At 40.0% G+C, this 16,449-nt stretch overlaps 2 protein-coding genes across 6 annotated transcripts in view; one reads left to right on the forward strand and one right to left on the reverse strand.

Annotated features, from left to right (window-relative positions):
* Nucleotides 1-16,449, reverse strand: part of ATF6 (activating transcription factor 6) — a 235,460-nt gene extending 219,011 nt beyond the window's left edge. For 2 of the 4 annotated variants that reach the window (XM_081256539.1, XM_081256538.1), the window contains exons 1-2: nucleotides 16,321-16,449; nucleotides 4,879-4,943 (exon numbers count right to left, since the gene is read on the reverse strand). In XM_081256539.1, coding sequence (XP_081112665.1) covers nucleotides 4,879-4,943; nucleotides 16,321-16,372 — 117 coding nt within the window. In that variant the 5' untranslated portion in view covers nucleotides 16,373-16,449. The remainder of the gene's footprint in view (nucleotides 1-4,878; nucleotides 4,944-16,320) is intronic. The other 2 variants (XM_081256537.1, XM_081256536.1) reach the window with 1 other exon arrangement.
* On the forward strand, nucleotides 751-4,838 carry LOC308629098 (regulator of nonsense transcripts 3B-like). 2 transcript variants are annotated; one of them, XM_081256573.1, is made up of 2 exons: nucleotides 751-3,050; nucleotides 3,090-4,838. In XM_081256573.1, exons 1-2 carry the CDS (start codon nucleotides 2,002-2,004, stop codon nucleotides 3,445-3,447), a joined length of 1,407 nt encoding a protein of 468 aa, XP_081112699.1. In that variant the 5' UTR covers nucleotides 751-2,001; the 3' UTR covers nucleotides 3,448-4,838. The 2 variants fall into 2 exon arrangements, with proteins under 2 accessions (XP_081112699.1, XP_081112698.1); XM_081256572.1 differs by having other exon boundaries at nucleotides 751-4,838.

The raw sequence follows: 16,449 nt of genomic DNA on the forward strand, positions 1-16,449 counted from the left end.
AAAATACATCTTGGATAGCTTAGAGATAAACAAATTTAGTTATTTTAAGCACAGTAGTAACAACTAGGAAGGAGGTATTGAAGTCAACATCTATCTGAAAGATTCCGTTGGTCTCATTCTTTTCAGTGGAAATAGACCTTTACAACAGTCACAAAATATGTGCTTTGTCATAAAGGAGATCCAGCAAAATAAGTTTTCCCCATTGCCATTAAGGAAAAGAAGTCACAGCAAATGCCTATTTACAATATCTCTATATACAAGGGAAAGAATACAGATGTATCCAACAGACATGCAGGAATCATAAAGAGACTTTAACTGAAACTTCAAATATACCACATATTAAAATGCTTGTGGGAGAAGGAAGAGATCCATAGGAGGATGGGTAATTTTATATTTCTTACTGTTCTGTACTTTTCAAATTTCTAAAATAAAATTTCTAAATTTTTCTTTAATCCTAGAAGATAAAACTAAGTTTCTCAAATAGGGGTCAGTAAACTTCTTAGAGGGGCTCTTAGTTTCTTTTCATTCAGATGACAATTTTTTAATTTAAATATAATCATATTCTAGGTCTTTGGATGACCATCTTATACCATATATATTAATAAAGAACTGCCACATGATTTCAGAGCCCTCATATGAGTTTAAGATTAAGACAGTACCACAACTATTTTAAATGTTTAAGGTTACAGAGATAAGAACAGAAGTAAACTTAATATATAAACAGTACAACAAAGTTAAAAGGTAGTCAATATTAACTTAATGTGACAGATAATAAACAGCAAGAAAGCAAGCCTCAGGAAAAAAATAAAGATTAATCTAGTTATCAATAACAACAATTTGGTAATAATTTCTAGAATATTATCATTTCAAATGTCTATTCTGTGGTTTATTTTTATTGAGAATGTAACAGAAGGAGAGAAGAGAAACTTTTCTTATCATACTGCCCTAAACTGAGTAAATATTATTGCAAATTATATAAAGAGAATGTGTGAAAGTTCACATTAAAAAAAAGAAAAAACTACTTAAATTATGAAAGAACCACCTTTTAAATCAATCCTCTTTGCTTTTTTCTCATATTTGAATCTAGATATCAAAAAATTAAGCAGCCTCATACTTTCAGCAACGAAAAATCTTCAAACTTTCTTAGTCTAAGTAAACTGAGGAAGGATATTTGCCTGAGTGCTAGCAATACTTTTTAACATGTTCAATAGTGGCATGACCGACTTCGAGGATGCTTCATACTCAATCTTCAGACAAAAAAGTCAAATACATTTTACAGCATAAGAATTTTATCTGGTTGGAAATTTCACAAACCCATTTTATGTAAAGCAAAACATACTGGTACTTATATACTCTAGTTCTTCAATGACTTCTCAAGGGAAACTTGTACAGCCATGTGAAAGAAGAATGACAGTCTTAAAGCTAGAATGGGCCCTCTGAAACCATTTAATCCAATCTCTTATTTTATACCAGAAAAACTAAGGAACTGAAAGATTGTGTGACTTGTTTGAGGTAACAGAATGTTAGTTATAAAATCAGGATCATATTTCCCTGAATCTTTCAAATTTACTATATTGTTTCTTGATGATGTTAGGCTCTGGAGGTTATGAAAAAATACCAGTTGCTTAAGCAACCAGCCAATATTAAAAGCCAATTTAATCAACAGACAACACTGTAAAGCATCTCACAGAGTAAATGAAACCATTAAAATCTCATGCATTGATTTTAAAAAATATCATGTGTTTCACTCCCTTCTATTGATTCATGGTAAAACAACTGCTAAATTATTCTTTGAGAAATGTCTTAAACTCACTGAGCAAGCTTTATTTTTATTAAGGGCTTAAAAAATAAGTGATAAATATTCAACCTGATTGATATGCATATAAAATCACTCTGTTCACTTGAACTACTTCCCAAGTCAAACAGCACCTCATCCATTAAAGAATAAGACAAGAGTGGTGTTTAGGCCGAGCTACCGCGGTGAGGAGCGAAACCGTGGCCATGAAGGAGGAGAAGGAGCATAGGCCTAAGGAGAAGCGAGTAACCCTCCTGACTCCCCCGGGAGCCACAGGCAGCGTCTGTGGGGCTTCGGGGGACAGCATCAAAGCGGAAGATAAGCAGGATCGGAACAAGGAGAAGAAAGAGGCGTTGAGCAAGGTGGTAATACGGAGATTACCTCCCACTTTGACCAAGGAGCAGCTTCAGGAACATCTTCAGCCTGTGCCTGAGCATGATTATTTTGAGTTCTTTTCTAATGATACTAGCCTGTATCCTCATATGTATGCCAGAGCATACATCAACTTTAAAAACCAGGAGGACATTATTTTGTTCAGGGATCGTTTCGATGGTTATGTATTCCTTGACAATAAAGGTCAGGAATATCCTGCCATAGTAGAATTTGCACCTTTTCAAAAAGCTGCAAAAAAGAAGACTAAGAAAAGAGATACTAAAGTTGGGACTATCGATGATGATCCAGAATATAGAAAATTTTTGGAAAGTTATGCTGCAGATAATGAGAAAATGACATCTACTCCAGAGACGCTGCTAGAGGAAATAGAAGCAAAAAATAGAGAATTAATAGCTAAAAAGACAACCCCACTTTTGAGCTTCCTGAAAAACAAGCAGAGGATGAGAGAAGAAAAGAGAGAAGAAAGAAGGAGGCGAGAAATAGAAAGAAAAAGAGAAGAAGAGAGGAGGAAATGGAAAGAAGAAGAGAAACGAAAAAGGAAAGATATAGAAAAGCTAAAGAAGATAGACAGAGTTCCAGAAAGGGACAAATTAAAGGATGAACCAAAGATTAAGCTGCTCAAGAAGCCAGAAAAAGGCGATGAAAAAGAATTGGACAAAAGAGAAAAGGTCAAGAAATTGGACAAAGAGAATCTGAGTGATGAAAGAGCCAGTGGGCAGAGTTGTCCATTGCCCAAACGTTCTGATGGTGAATTTAAAGATGAAAAGCCTAAGAGACCTGAAGATGAGAGTGGCAGAGAATACAGGGAGAGGGAGCGGGATTATGAACGAGACCAAGAGCGCGCCCTGCGGGAAAGAGAGAGGCTGAAGCGGCAAGAGCGCGCCCTGCGGGAAAGAGAGAGGCTGAAGCGGCAGGAGGAAGAGCGCCGCAGGCAGAAGGAGCGCTATGAGAAAGAGAAGGCTTTTAAAAGAAAGGAAGAAGAAATGAAAAAAGAGAAAGAAGCCCTTCGGGATAAAGGAAAGAAGCCTGAAAGTACAGAACCAGTAGGCAGCTCAGAAAAAACTGAAAAGAAAGAAGAAGTGGTTAAGAGAGATCACATAAGAAACAAGGATCGCCCAGCAATGCAGCTTTACCAGCCAGGAGCTCGAAGCCGAGATCGACTCTGTCCCCATGATGACAGCACCAAGTCTGGAGATTCAACCATAGAAAAAAAGCAGGAAAGTGGTATTAGCCATAGAAAAGAAGGAAGCGAGGAGTGATAGGTCCAAATGGCCTTAGGTGTCCTGACTGTCTAGGCAGCCAAAGAGCACGAATTAAGAAATCCAGAAGTGCCTTCAGGGCAAAGGAATAGAGAGAGAGAAAGGGGGTCGCTGTGCTGGTGGGGTACACTGCAGAGGAGTATGTTTTGCGTCAAAGCAGGAACCCGATTGCAGGTTCAGATTGGAAGTACAATTTCATTTTTTATGCAGTTCCTACAAATTAACTTTAAAGTGTCAGACAAAGCTGAGGGAGAGGACATACATTGCAATTTGCAGGCAGGAAACGTCAAGAGAGGACTTAATTAGGTATGACACGAGAAGAAGACACGGGAACTGACTCTAAAAGCAAAAGGTTTTGTTAATCCTGGATTGAATTTTCTTAATTTCAGTGGAGCAGAGTCACTTTGCAGTCTTGTTCAGATCTAGTTACAGTCATTGTTGGTGATAACCGTTGACTTTGTGTAGTGTAGAAGCAACAAGCATGTAATTGTAATACAAGTACAGTGAAGGATATAACAGATTTTCGCTTCTGCAAAAATTGAAATAGTCATGTCATGTCTATATCCCATGTCCTAAAGTTTTAGGATTAGTTTTAGTTTTTGGTTTGCTTACGTACGTGAGCTTAGCATAAAAAAACCTTTTTTAACATCTCCTTTTGCCTTTAGCAATTTTTATATTACTCAAGTTAGACCCTTAGTTGGGGCTTGACAATCCAGTCTTTGTTTTATCTTAGGTCTGGAGCAGAGTGCCTACCGTCTCCAGGAAGGAAACTGAACCAATATTTGTTCCTATTAAATAGCAACTTTTAATCTTAGCTTGTTTTGCGTCGATGTCAATAAATATCAATTATCACTCAAAAAAAAAAAAAGAATAAGACAAAGTAAGAGTTCAGGCCAAACAGCTTCACATATACTAATCCAGAAAAGAAAAAAAAATCTAAAATATTTTTGAGAACTTAAAGTGCTATAATAATAGCTTTTACGCATACTTCTAACCACTCAAAGGCAAAAAATAAGGACATTTCTAAGTTTCAGAGCTTTCAACATTAAGGATACGTAACTTTTAAAAAGGAAGTTGGTAAGTTCTCTTAACTAGATCCATGACACACATACTCCTTAATATCACACTGTTTCCCTAAGCAGCAAAATATCTGTAAAAACCAAGAGGTAGGCAGTTAAGTAACTTTTCCAAGGTTACCCACCCCTGGGGCCAAAGGTAGACTTAGAATACAAGTCTTCTCATACCAAGACCAATGCAATTTCTACAATCCTACATTCACTGACTACAAAATGGCTACTAAGTTTCATACTTAATCTTAAAAGTTATTTAAACTTAAATAACTAGCCTAAATGTGTTATCCTGAAATCTTCTTGCAATAATTAAAGATTAAATATCACATTATTCAGCATTTCTCCTCTAATAAATACTTACATAAGTTTCATTTGCCGCATCCAACTGCAGGTCATCGTAGCCAAGTTCAGCAAAGAGGGTAGAATCTTTGGACAAAAGAAAAGAATACGTATTTATTGTTAATTCAATGTTTTGACAAAAGAATAAGCACTGTATCCTTATGTCAGCTCTATTAGGGTTTCTCATTAGCCATTACTATTACTGATAAACTCTAGGAGTGTGAATGACAACCAATTCAAAGCTGGTTTCTAACATATGTATTGTTTTCCACACAATTTTTATCTTGTGAACTAAATCATTATACCAGGGATTAAAAACCAGGTTTTATGTCCTGTCATGTCATGTTGGACTAATTGGTAGTGACTTCCTGGAACATTACTAACACAAATTCTGAGGCTTCATCTAGGTTCAGCACAAAAAAAAGTGACGTGGTTGATCAGCAGTGATGACAGGAGAGGAATATGGCAACACATGTACCAGGTATTTGCCATCCTTGCCTTAAGTTAGAGGTACAACCAATTTTCTATCCAAACAATAAAGAACTCACTCATCTAAACCATTTCATTTATTTCAACAAATCTAACTATGTTCCAATTTCCTAATAAGATTTCCTTATAAACCGAGAAATATATGAACACAGGTCAAGGTGCTGATAAGGCCAAAGAAGACTGATTACTGTATAATCTGTAAAGTGTCTATTTTCTTTAACATTTTCAGAACTTCAAGCACTTTGAAGAGTTTCCCAATCTAAGTCTGCCTTTGTACTCCCTACTATCATGCCACTGAAATTTGCTCTGGTGATTTCCTTACTTCACATATATAAGAACTACACTGCAAGTCTCTCACTGACTTGGTCAATGGTAGAAACATTTCACCAGCCTAAAACAAAATAGTACATAGCACATTTTTTGTGTGTAGTGATAATGAAAGGTTATTCATATAACTCTCAGAAAAGGACTACCTTAAACTCAGCTGCACAGCAAAACAAAACAAAAAACCCACATAAGTAGATGACTGTGGCTATGTACCTTATACAGAGGCGAAAACTCCTTGAAAGAGTTCTTATCTGCTGCCTCTCATTTCTCTCCTTCTTGAACCTATTCAAAGCAAGCTTCCTCCACCAACACATACACAGGCATACACATCAGTTATTATGTCACCAATGACTTCTCCTCTGCTAAATTCAATGGTAAATTCATGGTCCTCATCTTACTCTCAACAGCATTTGAAACAGTTGATCTTTTCATATAAATTGAAGCATTTTCTTCACTTGGCTTCCAAATGACCATACTCACCTGGTTTTCCTCCCACCTCACTGGTTGGCCCTACCTTACTGGTTATTCTTCATCTTCTTAACATGAAATTGTCCCTGGGCTTAGTGCAAACTTTTCTATCTATTCTACTCCCTTTGTGATCTCAGCTGAGCTCATGGCTTTAAATAGCATCTATATGCCAAGGATTCCTAAATATACATCTCCAGTCCATACCTCAAGACGCATGTACACAGTGAGTACTCTACGTCTCCTCTTGGATATCTAAAAGGCATCTCAAACTTAACACATCCAAAACTGAGCTTCAAATCATCCCTCACCAAACCTCCTACTGGTTCGTCCTCATCTCAGTTAATGACAATTCAATTATCCCAGGAGTTCAGGTCAAAAACCTTAGGAGTCATTGCTTACTTCTCTTCCTCACTCTCTGTATTCAATCTACCAGTAAATCCTGTCAGCTCTGTCTTCAAAGTATGTATTGGTAATCTGGCATCTTACCTTTCCTTTCCATTCTTCCTTCCCTTTCCATCTTTCCGTTCCTTCCCTACTCTTCCCAACACAGAGATGTCAGCAGAGCAAGGAGGGTGGTGGGGTTGTGTGTGTCATCCTCTGTGGCAATGTGCCTGGTACCCAAGGAAATAGGATGGTACAGGAGGGGAGGTGCCTTGTGGAGGTGGCAGCATGCCTCAGATGCCAAAAAAAATGGGGCAGTGGGAGGAGGAACAGAGTGGCAGATGTAAGAAGCAGCCTGAGTGGTTAGGAGAGTGATAATACCGAACAAATGTGTTAATTGATGGAGCAAATGATAAAATACATTAGAGCTAGGTTTCTCACTGTCTGAGAAAGGATTTAGAAACGTGAAAAGGGTAGAGAATAAAAGAACCCTAAGATGTTGCACTGGAATTAGAAGTATTAATACGAACACATTTTCTTAAAATATTCATACACAGAAAGAATTATAGATGTTTGTATATGTGTGTACACATATACATACATGTATGTCCTAATTCTGTCTGCTAACAGGTCCTAGAAACGAAGACATCCCACAGCACTGAAAAATCGTATGTTTCCAGACCTTGGATACTGAATACCATCCTCTACTAAATGGAAGTCCACTAAAGGGCTCCTCAGAGAAAGAGCTGATTCCAGGGCTTAGGCAGAGAAAGTGCAAAGTAGGCCTGGGAAAATCTTGTTGTGCCAGAAAATAAGGAAATCCTCGGAGAATGATGGAAACATGTCAAAAGAACAAAGGAGCTGATATGAATGGACTCTTACTGGTCAATTCTCAGAAAATCTGAGCATCAAAATAAAGCCAGATTACAACCCATTGAATCAAATAGGAATTAGTGAGCTCATAATGAAATAAACAAAGAAACAGAGAAAGCTTTTTCTTACAGTATAATGTCAATTAATAAATGTACACAGAATGTTAAGAGAGAATCACCATTTGGCATTAGAGTGGTAGTTGATATAAGCTGGAGTTATCAACAGAGGCCAGGGCTGGTGAGTGAAGGTTTAGTAAGGGATAGGACATTGGTGGCATTCAGATTATCTCCCCCAAAATACTGGGTTAGCCAAAAAGTTTGTTCAGGATTGTCGTAAGATGTTACAGAAAAAACCCGAAGGAACTTTTTGGCCAGCCCAATACGAATCAAATGTAAAAGGGGAAATAGTGACTTTACAGTGGAGAAATCCAGCAGATACTAACTTGACAATGTGATCAAGGTGAACATCACCTTGGAACAGGTCAACATAGTGTGCCTCTATCATTTCTCTAGCATTCCTGTCACGGGCTCGTGGCCTGATTCTGGTCATGAGGAAACAGTATATAGACCTAGGTTTAGAGTCATCTTACAGAACAAAAGACCTGTACTCTTTAAGACTGTCAAGAATACAAGAAACAGGAAAAGACTGAGCAACCATCCCAGGTTGAAAAACTCTAAGGAGACATGAAAAGTAAAAGTAATGCATGTTTGCAGGTAGGGTCCCAGACTAGAAAAAGAGCCATTATTAAGACATACAGCAAAATATGAATGGTATCTGTGAATTGGATAGTAATGCTGTATCAATGTTCATTTCCTGACTGGAAGGAGTGTATGACAGTGATATAGGAGAGTATCCTTGTTTAGGGGAGGAGGAGATACACACTGCAGTATTTAAGGGTAATGAGTTAACAACACATTTCACTCTCTTTTTCTCTCTCTAAAGAAGGAGAAATGGGGCAAATACAGTAAAATTTAACAATCAGGGAATCTGTGTGACAGGCATGCAATAGTTCTTTGCACAGTTCTTATAACTTTTCTGTAGGTTTGAAACTATTCCAAAACTTAAATTTTGAATAAAAAATATACATGGGGAGCTTCCCTGGTGGTGCAGTGGTTAAGAATCTGCCTGCCAATGCAGAGGACACGGGTTCGAGCCCTGGTCCGGGAAGATCTCACATGCCGCAGAGCAACTAAGCCCGTGCGCCAAAACTACTGAGCCTGTGCTCTAGAGCCTGCGAGCCACGACTACTGAGCCCATGTGCCACAACTACTGAAGCCCGTGCACCTAGAGCCTGTGCTTCACAACAAGAGAAGCCACCGCAATGAGAAGCCCGTGCTCGCCACAACTAGAGAAAAGCCCGTGTGCAGAAGAGACCAAACACTGCCAAAAGTAAAATAAATTTATTTAAAGAAATATATATATATATATACACACATGGGTATATACACATGCATATGTGTATGTGTATATATCCACAGTCAACCACTTCCATTATCTCCACTGCTCCCATCATAAATCACTTGGAATAATGCAGTAGCCTCCAAATGGTCTCTCTGCTTCTGCCCTTGACCCTCTTTCAGTCTATTTTCAACACAGCAGCTAAAGTGAGCCCATAAAAACATAGGATGTTATTGGGAATCAGGATTTACACAGTAGGAAAAGAGAAATAAAAGTATATAATGCAAGAAGGTGAGAAAGAACTCTGTGGTACTGGCTTTGAACTGTGGGTATTAGCATGAATTCATGCTTTTAAAAAATACATATTTCCTTGTTCTTAGGAGATACATAGTGAAGTGTTTAGGAGTTTCATATTATTTGCAGCCTGCTTTCAGATAATGAAAGAAGAGGGAAGTGTGGGTAATACTGAGAGAAAGAGTGAGTATGGCAGGATGTTAACAGTTGGTAAATCTAGATAAGGGAAATACAGGTTATCACTGTACTGATCTTTTAACTTTTCTGTGGTTTGTAAATACTTAAAAAAACTGAGAGTGGGTTGATAAATACATTTGTATACTACAGAATATTTTAGAAAGATCCATAAGGAAGTGGTGGCATTGGTGGCATTGGTTACCTATGAAGTATCTCTAAAATTTACTACCTACTTCTGTATCTTTTTCACCAACCCCACACTACCTACTATATAGATTTCTCCTAACAGTAGTAAACTATGCTAGCTATTAGTTTTGGTTTGCTCAGCAAGCTTTCCCACCTGACTGCCGCTTTGACCATTTATTTATTCTTTTACTTCTTGTAAGATGAGAGATGGCCACTGGAAAACAGTGGTGACCTTAGAAAGAGCAGCTTTGGTGGAGTGGTGGCGCCTGACTGCATTGTGTTCAAGAGACAGTGAAAAAAGAGAAAGTGGAGTCAGTGAACATGGACGTTTTTTAAAAAAGAATTCTGCTGTAAAATAAAACAGAGAAAATGTAGTTGAAGCTAAAAGGGAAGTAACATCTAAAGAGGGTTTGGGGGTTTTTCTTTTTTTTTCACTCTAGACAGGAGAAGCAACTACATGTAGGGATGGAAATGCAGATTCAGGAAAAGGAAGAAGAGCTTGAGCAATATTCTTTTTTTTTTTTTTTTTTTTTGTGGTATGCGGGCCTCTCACTGTTGTGGCCTCTCCCGTTGCAGAGCACAGGCTCCGAACGCGCAGGCTCAGCAGCCATGGCTCACGGGCCCAGCCGCTCCGCGGCATGTGGGATCCTCCCGGACCGGGGCACGAACCCGTGTCCCCTTCATCGGCAGGCGGACTCTCAACCACTGCGCCACCAGGGAAGCCCCTGAGCAATATTCTTGAATAAAGGGGTGGGGGCGGGGTGTCTAGGTACTTCCCTGGTGGTGCAGTGGTTAAGAATCCACCTGCCAATGCAGAGGAATGGGTTCGAGCCCTGGTCTGGGAAGATCCCACATGCCATGGAGCAACTAAGCCCGTGTGCCACAACTACTGAGCCTGTGCTCTAGAGCCCATGAGCCACAACTACTGAAGCCCACGCACCTGGAGCCCACGCACCGCAACGAAGAGTAGCCCCCGCTCACCGCAACTACAGAAAGCCCGTGAGTAGCAACGAAGACCCAACACAGCCAAAAATAAATAAATAAATTTAAAAAAAAATAAAACAAAGAAGGAGGGGTCTAAAGCACACATAGAAGTGATCGGCTCTAGCATTCCCACCAACGAAGAGAAGGCAAATATACTGGTACACAGGTAGATGAGGTAGTAGGAGATTGCAGCAGTTCTCTTCTGATTCAAAGAATGCAGGAGGAGGTGCTGGAGGTTTGAGGAGAGAAGAACCTTTATAAAAACGATCATCAGAGAGAGAGGACCAAGGAAATATGATCAGCCAGGTAATACTTAATGGTCTATTTCAGGTTAGTATCATAAATTTAAAGTGAGACCAGTCAACATGGCTGAATTTTCTTTTTTAGCCACTTTCAGCTACTTGAGTGCATTCATGGAGTAGACAGAGTTGGATTTAACCAAGGTTGTAGTTGATCAAAGAGAGAACTACAAAACAAGAGAGAGACAAGGATATTGAGGGTATGAGGGAATGATTACAGAGATTGTCCATGGAATTTAAACTGGATAAGGGGAAAGTGATAACATAAAGGGGAAGAGGGACAGTGAAAAGATGGCAGAATCTCAGCAGTGTTGAAGGTACCACTGGAATTGGAGTACTAAAGAGAGAGAGCTGGTAAGACAGAAGGTGATGGTCACAGTGGGATGCTGGAAACTGAGATTATGTTACTAGTACTGACAAGGTTTAGGTTTATGATTGGGGAAGAAAATGCCTGAGACAGGGTGGAAGGTGGAGAGGAGACCCAGGAGATGAGAGGTCAGGGTATTTGAAGGATCTTCTCTGAGAATACTGAAATCAGCCAAGAATCATGATGGAAGGAGTGTTAAAGAAAGTGACAATAAGCTAGGAACTAAATTTTTTCAAAAAGTGAGGGAGAGTGAACCAGAAATCAGCAGATGACTATAACAGGGAGAGGTAGAGGACAGCATGTGAGACAATGTGAAATTTAGGCCTGGATGTTTTTAGGGAGGATGAAAGGAGAATGATCTAAAAGTAGCAGTGAAGAAAAAGGAAGATAACTAACCCACTTTCAGAGGCCCTAATGGAGAAAAGGTTTTGAGAATGAAAAGAGCTACCATTCACTAGGACTTCAGGGAAAACCGTGTCATCAGGGGAGTCAGGTTTTGGTCAACACAGGAAGGTACAGAGAACTTTCACAGAAGACACTGAATTTATCAAAGAAACCACAGTGGCAGATGGAAGCTTCTGATCTTGGTACATATATCTTATGTGCAGCAAAAAAAAGTGGCTTTTGCAAAATGTAAGAAAAAGAAAGGGAGGGAGGGAGGGACGTAGGAAGGAAAGAGGGAAGGAAAGATATACAAATGACAAATAAAGCATATGGGGACTTCCCTGGTGGTCCAGTGGTTAAGAATCCGCCTTCCAATGCAGGGTACATGGGTTCAATCTCTGGTCAGGGAACTAAGATCCCACATGCTGCAGGGCAACTAAGCCTGCGTGCCGCAACTACTGAGCATGAGATCCACAACTAGAGAGCCCACATGCCGCAACTACAAAGCCCACATGCTCTAGAGCCTGAGCGCCACAACTAGAGAGAGAAGCCTGCACGCCACAACGAATATTCCGCATGCCGCAACTAAGACCCGACGCAGCCAAAACATAAAATAAATAAACAAACAAATATTTTTAAAAGACCTTTCCTTTAAAAAAATAGATAAAATAAAGCATATGAAAAGATGCTCCACATCACATGTTATCAGGGAACTACAAACTAAAATAATGAGATACCACTACACACCTATCAGGATGGCTATAATCTGAAACACTGGCAACACCAAATGTTGGCAGGACTGGAGCAACAGGAATGTTCATTCACTGCTGGTGGGAATATGGCATAGCCACTCTGGAAGACAGGTTGAAAGTTTCTTACAAAACCGGACATACTCTTACTGTATGATTCAGCAATCATGCTCCTTGGTATTTACCCAATTTATATGAAAACTTATGTCCACATAAAAAGCTGCAATGGAGTTCCCTGGTGGTCTAGTGGTTAAGATTCGGCGCTCTCACTGCCATGGCCCGGGTTCAATCCCTGGTCGGGGAACTGAGATCCTGCAAGCCCCACAGTGACGCCAAAATAAAAAACTGCACATGAATATTTATAGCAGCTTTATATATAACTGCCAACTTTTGAAAGCAACCAATTTTAATTCTCTGTGCAATGTTCATCACTGGAGAACAGTTTGTGGCTGTCCCTTCACTGCATGTAAGCCCTTTATAAGCCGGAACCTGTCACTCTTGTCCCCCACGCCTGGCCCTCTTTCCTGGCCTCAGTCTGTCTTTAACTGGTTTTGAGACCCTAGAAGCAACCAAGGTGTTTTTCAACAGGTAAATGGATAAACAAACTGTGTGCTAGGGACCAAATTGTGTCCCCCCCAAAATTTATATATTGAAGCCCCCAAGATGACTGCATCCAGAGGTAGGGTGGTCTTTACGAGGTAATTAAGGTTAAATGAGGTTACAAGGGCGGGGCCCTAGTCTACTAGAACTGTGGCCTTATAAGACTAAGAGATAGGTCTACCTACCTACCTACCTCTCTCTCTCCCCCACCTCTTCCTCCTTCCCTCCCTCCTTCCCTTTCCACCCCTTTGCCTCATGAGGACACAGCAAAAAAAAAAGGCCGCCTATAAGCTAGGAAGAGAAGTCTCACCAGAACCTGACCATGCTGGCACCTGTGCTTGGACTTCCAGCCTCCAGAACTGTCAGAAAATAAATTTCTGTTGTTTAAGCTTCCTGGTATTTTGTTATGGGAGCCCAAAAGACACTGTGGTACATCCATACCATGGAATATTATTTAGTGCTGAAAAGAAATGAGCTATCAGGCCATTAAAAATAGAGGGATCTTAAATGCATTTTGCTAAATGAAAGAAGCCAAATTAAAAATGCTACGTACTCTATCATTCCAACAATATGACATTTTGAAAAAGGCAAAACTAGGTGACAATGAAAAGAACAGTGGTTGTTGGGGCTTTGGAGGAGGGAGGCAGAGACAAACAGGTGGAGCACAGCAGATTTTTTAGGGCAGTGTAACTATCCCATATGATACTGTAATGGTAGATACATGACATTATGCATTTGTCAAAACCCACAGAATGAACAAGAGTGAATCTTAATATAAACTATGGACTTTAGTTAATGATAATGTATCAATACTGGCCCATCAATTGTAACAATGTACTCCTCTAATGCAAGATGTTACCAATAGGGGAAACTTGGGGGGCAGGAGAACTCTGTACTATCCCCTCAATTATTCTGTAAATCTAAAACTGTACTAAAAGTAAACTCTATTAAGTATTAAAAACAATTACATGAAATAGAATTTCAGCATCCATAAATAAAGTTGTTTTGGAACACAGTCATGCTCAGTTTACATTGTCCATGGCTGCTTTTGTACTACAACTGGCAGAGCTGAGGAGTCAGAACAGAGACCACATAACCACAAAAGCCTAAAATATTTACTATCTAGACCTTTACAGAAAATGTTTATAGGCCCGTTCTAAATTTCATCACCCCACATAAAGGGAAAATACACATGGGATGCACATCCCATCATAGGCTGTTCTGAGTAAGTCATTTTTAATTATACAAAGTTGTTAAGAGTCACAAGTACTAATTACATAATCTGATTTAAAAATTTTTAACTAGCTAGCTTCTAATATAGAAAAAAAAAGGTCAAATAAATCAGTGAAGTCCTTGAACACCCAAAATGGCAACTCCCAGAAAAAGAGTCCATATTCTACTGAGAAATGCTAGCAAACAGTAACCTTTCACTCCAGTGCCTGCAAAATCTATCCTACTTACTGAACACCTGAGGAAGCAGAATTAAAGTGTTCCACTAAGAAAAGATTGTTACAGTTTTAAAAGAGAAGCTTGGAAAACCATGGGAAATGGGCATGTTCAGGGAGGGGCAGGGCAACATACCTGAGCTGAGTCAGTGAACCTACTACAAAGAACTGAATGCTCTGTTAAAGAACATTAAGACTAGGAGTCAACTGATCAGATTAGTCAGAAAAATGCAGCCTGGGTATCAGAAGACATAATAATGCTATCAGGAAGTGCCTCACAGTTATAGTTTAAGAAACATCATGAAAATATAATAGTTGACTAGCTAAGAAAACAGATCATAACAACCCAGTATACTGAAGTAGATTTTTTAATAACTGGGGGGATCTTGGTAAAAATCAAATCTGTAGAAATTACTTAGGAAAGCAATACAGAATAGTGACTAAGTGCACAGGCTTTGGAGGTAGACAAACCAGGTACTGATCCTGTTTCTGACACTCACTAGCTATAAGACTCTGAGCATTCATTCTCTCTCAGCCTCAGTTTCCTCATCTGTAAAATAACAATACCTCACTGGACTGTTGGGAGGATTAAATAAGATAATACATGTAAGAGCTAAGCAGGGCACCTGACACAAATAAAGTGCTTACCGGCAATTGTTCCTATTACTACAACTACATTTGGCTTGGGAGGTAAGAGCTAAGCAGGGCACCTGACACAAATAAAGTGCTTAATGGCAATTGTTCCTATTACTACGACTACATTTGGCTTGGGAGGTAAGAGCTAAGCAGGGCACCTGACACAAATAAAGTGCTTAATGGCAATTGTTCCTATTACTACGACTACATTTGGCTTGGGAGGTAAGAGCTAAGCAGGGCACCTGACACAAATAAAGTGCTTAATGGCAATTGTTCCTATTACTACGACTACATTTGGCTTGGGAGGTAAGAGCTAAGCAGGGCACCTGACACAAATAAACTGCTTAACGGCAATTGTTTCTATTACTACGACTGCATTTGGCTTGGGAAAATACATTTGGAAGAGACAGTTTAACGTTTTTCCAACAACTCATAGAAAACCTATCCAAGGACTGAAATAAATCTCTAACACTATATAATTTAAGAGAAGTTCTGCCTTTGGAAAATCAAATGAGGACTTCAGTTCAACAAAGAGAATTGAGATTACACTCTTGCTACTGAGAACGATGGTCCAAGGGGAAAAAAATGAAGGTCAGTCTGGGTTTCCCCCAAATTTTAAAGCTAGTGAAGGGTGTAGGTTCACCGCAGGACACATTTAGGGACGTATACAACTCCAAATTCACACTGAAGCCCAAGAACAGTATTAGTACTATGTCTGGCAAACAAGGGAGGAATATAAGTTTCTTCTAAACACTTATATGATAAAGCTTCTCCACTCTCATTTCCACTATATTCCATTCCACTCTTCCTGACCACAAAGCCAAACAAAATATCCATAACAAGAAAATTTAGAGTTGTATCCGGAGAGCAATCAGGATTATATCCGTTTATAAGCGTCAGGTCTACGTAATCAGGGACCTGAGGTCAGGTGCTGGGGTGCTTTGCTTCTCTGCCAAGATGGGCATCAGCCTCGATCAATAGTGGAAGCTTCGAGATGACGATTCATATTCTCTCACACAAACCAAACACGTACACGTACACTCCACGGCAAGCATCTCCCACATCCCACACTCTGAGAAAATAACTTGCAGCCTTTTTGATGGTCACAGCCATCCTGCCCTAAGCTTCCTAATGACGTCGTTTTCGCCCCACATAATCATCACCTGGTACTTTCCCAAAGGAAACGGTGAAACACGATAGTAATTCCAATCAGGCAACATTTTACGCTCGCTGTCGCCAGGGCAGAAACCGAGAGGTTCTGCTAGACTCTACTAGGACCACGGACGGAAACAACGAGTGGCCCTCGCTCCTCCGGCAGGGTTCGTCCACACCTGTCACCACAAATGCGCGGAAGTAAGGAGGAAGAAACCTGGGGCCACCCCTGGTACAGTCTCAGATCCCACTCACCCCACTCTTCATCCGGCCGGTGAGGGAGTCCCGGACTAAAAGGTGACTCCATGGTGCCGGCAACGCCAGCCGGCTCCCCCGAAACACACGTTCCCCTGCCCTGGAACTCGGCGACTAGTATCTGGGACG

The sequence above is a fragment of the Mesoplodon bidens genome (genome assembly GCF_964165515.1).
Source record: "Mesoplodon bidens genome assembly, chromosome: 2".
In the NCBI taxonomy this organism is placed as follows: domain Eukaryota; kingdom Metazoa; phylum Chordata; class Mammalia; order Artiodactyla; family Ziphiidae; genus Mesoplodon; species Mesoplodon bidens.

Coding starts and splice junctions, on each gene's coding strand:
- LOC308629098 (XM_081256572.1), top strand. CDS start 2,002: ATGAAGGAGGAGAAGGAGCATAGGCCTAAGGAGAAGCGAGTAACCCTC.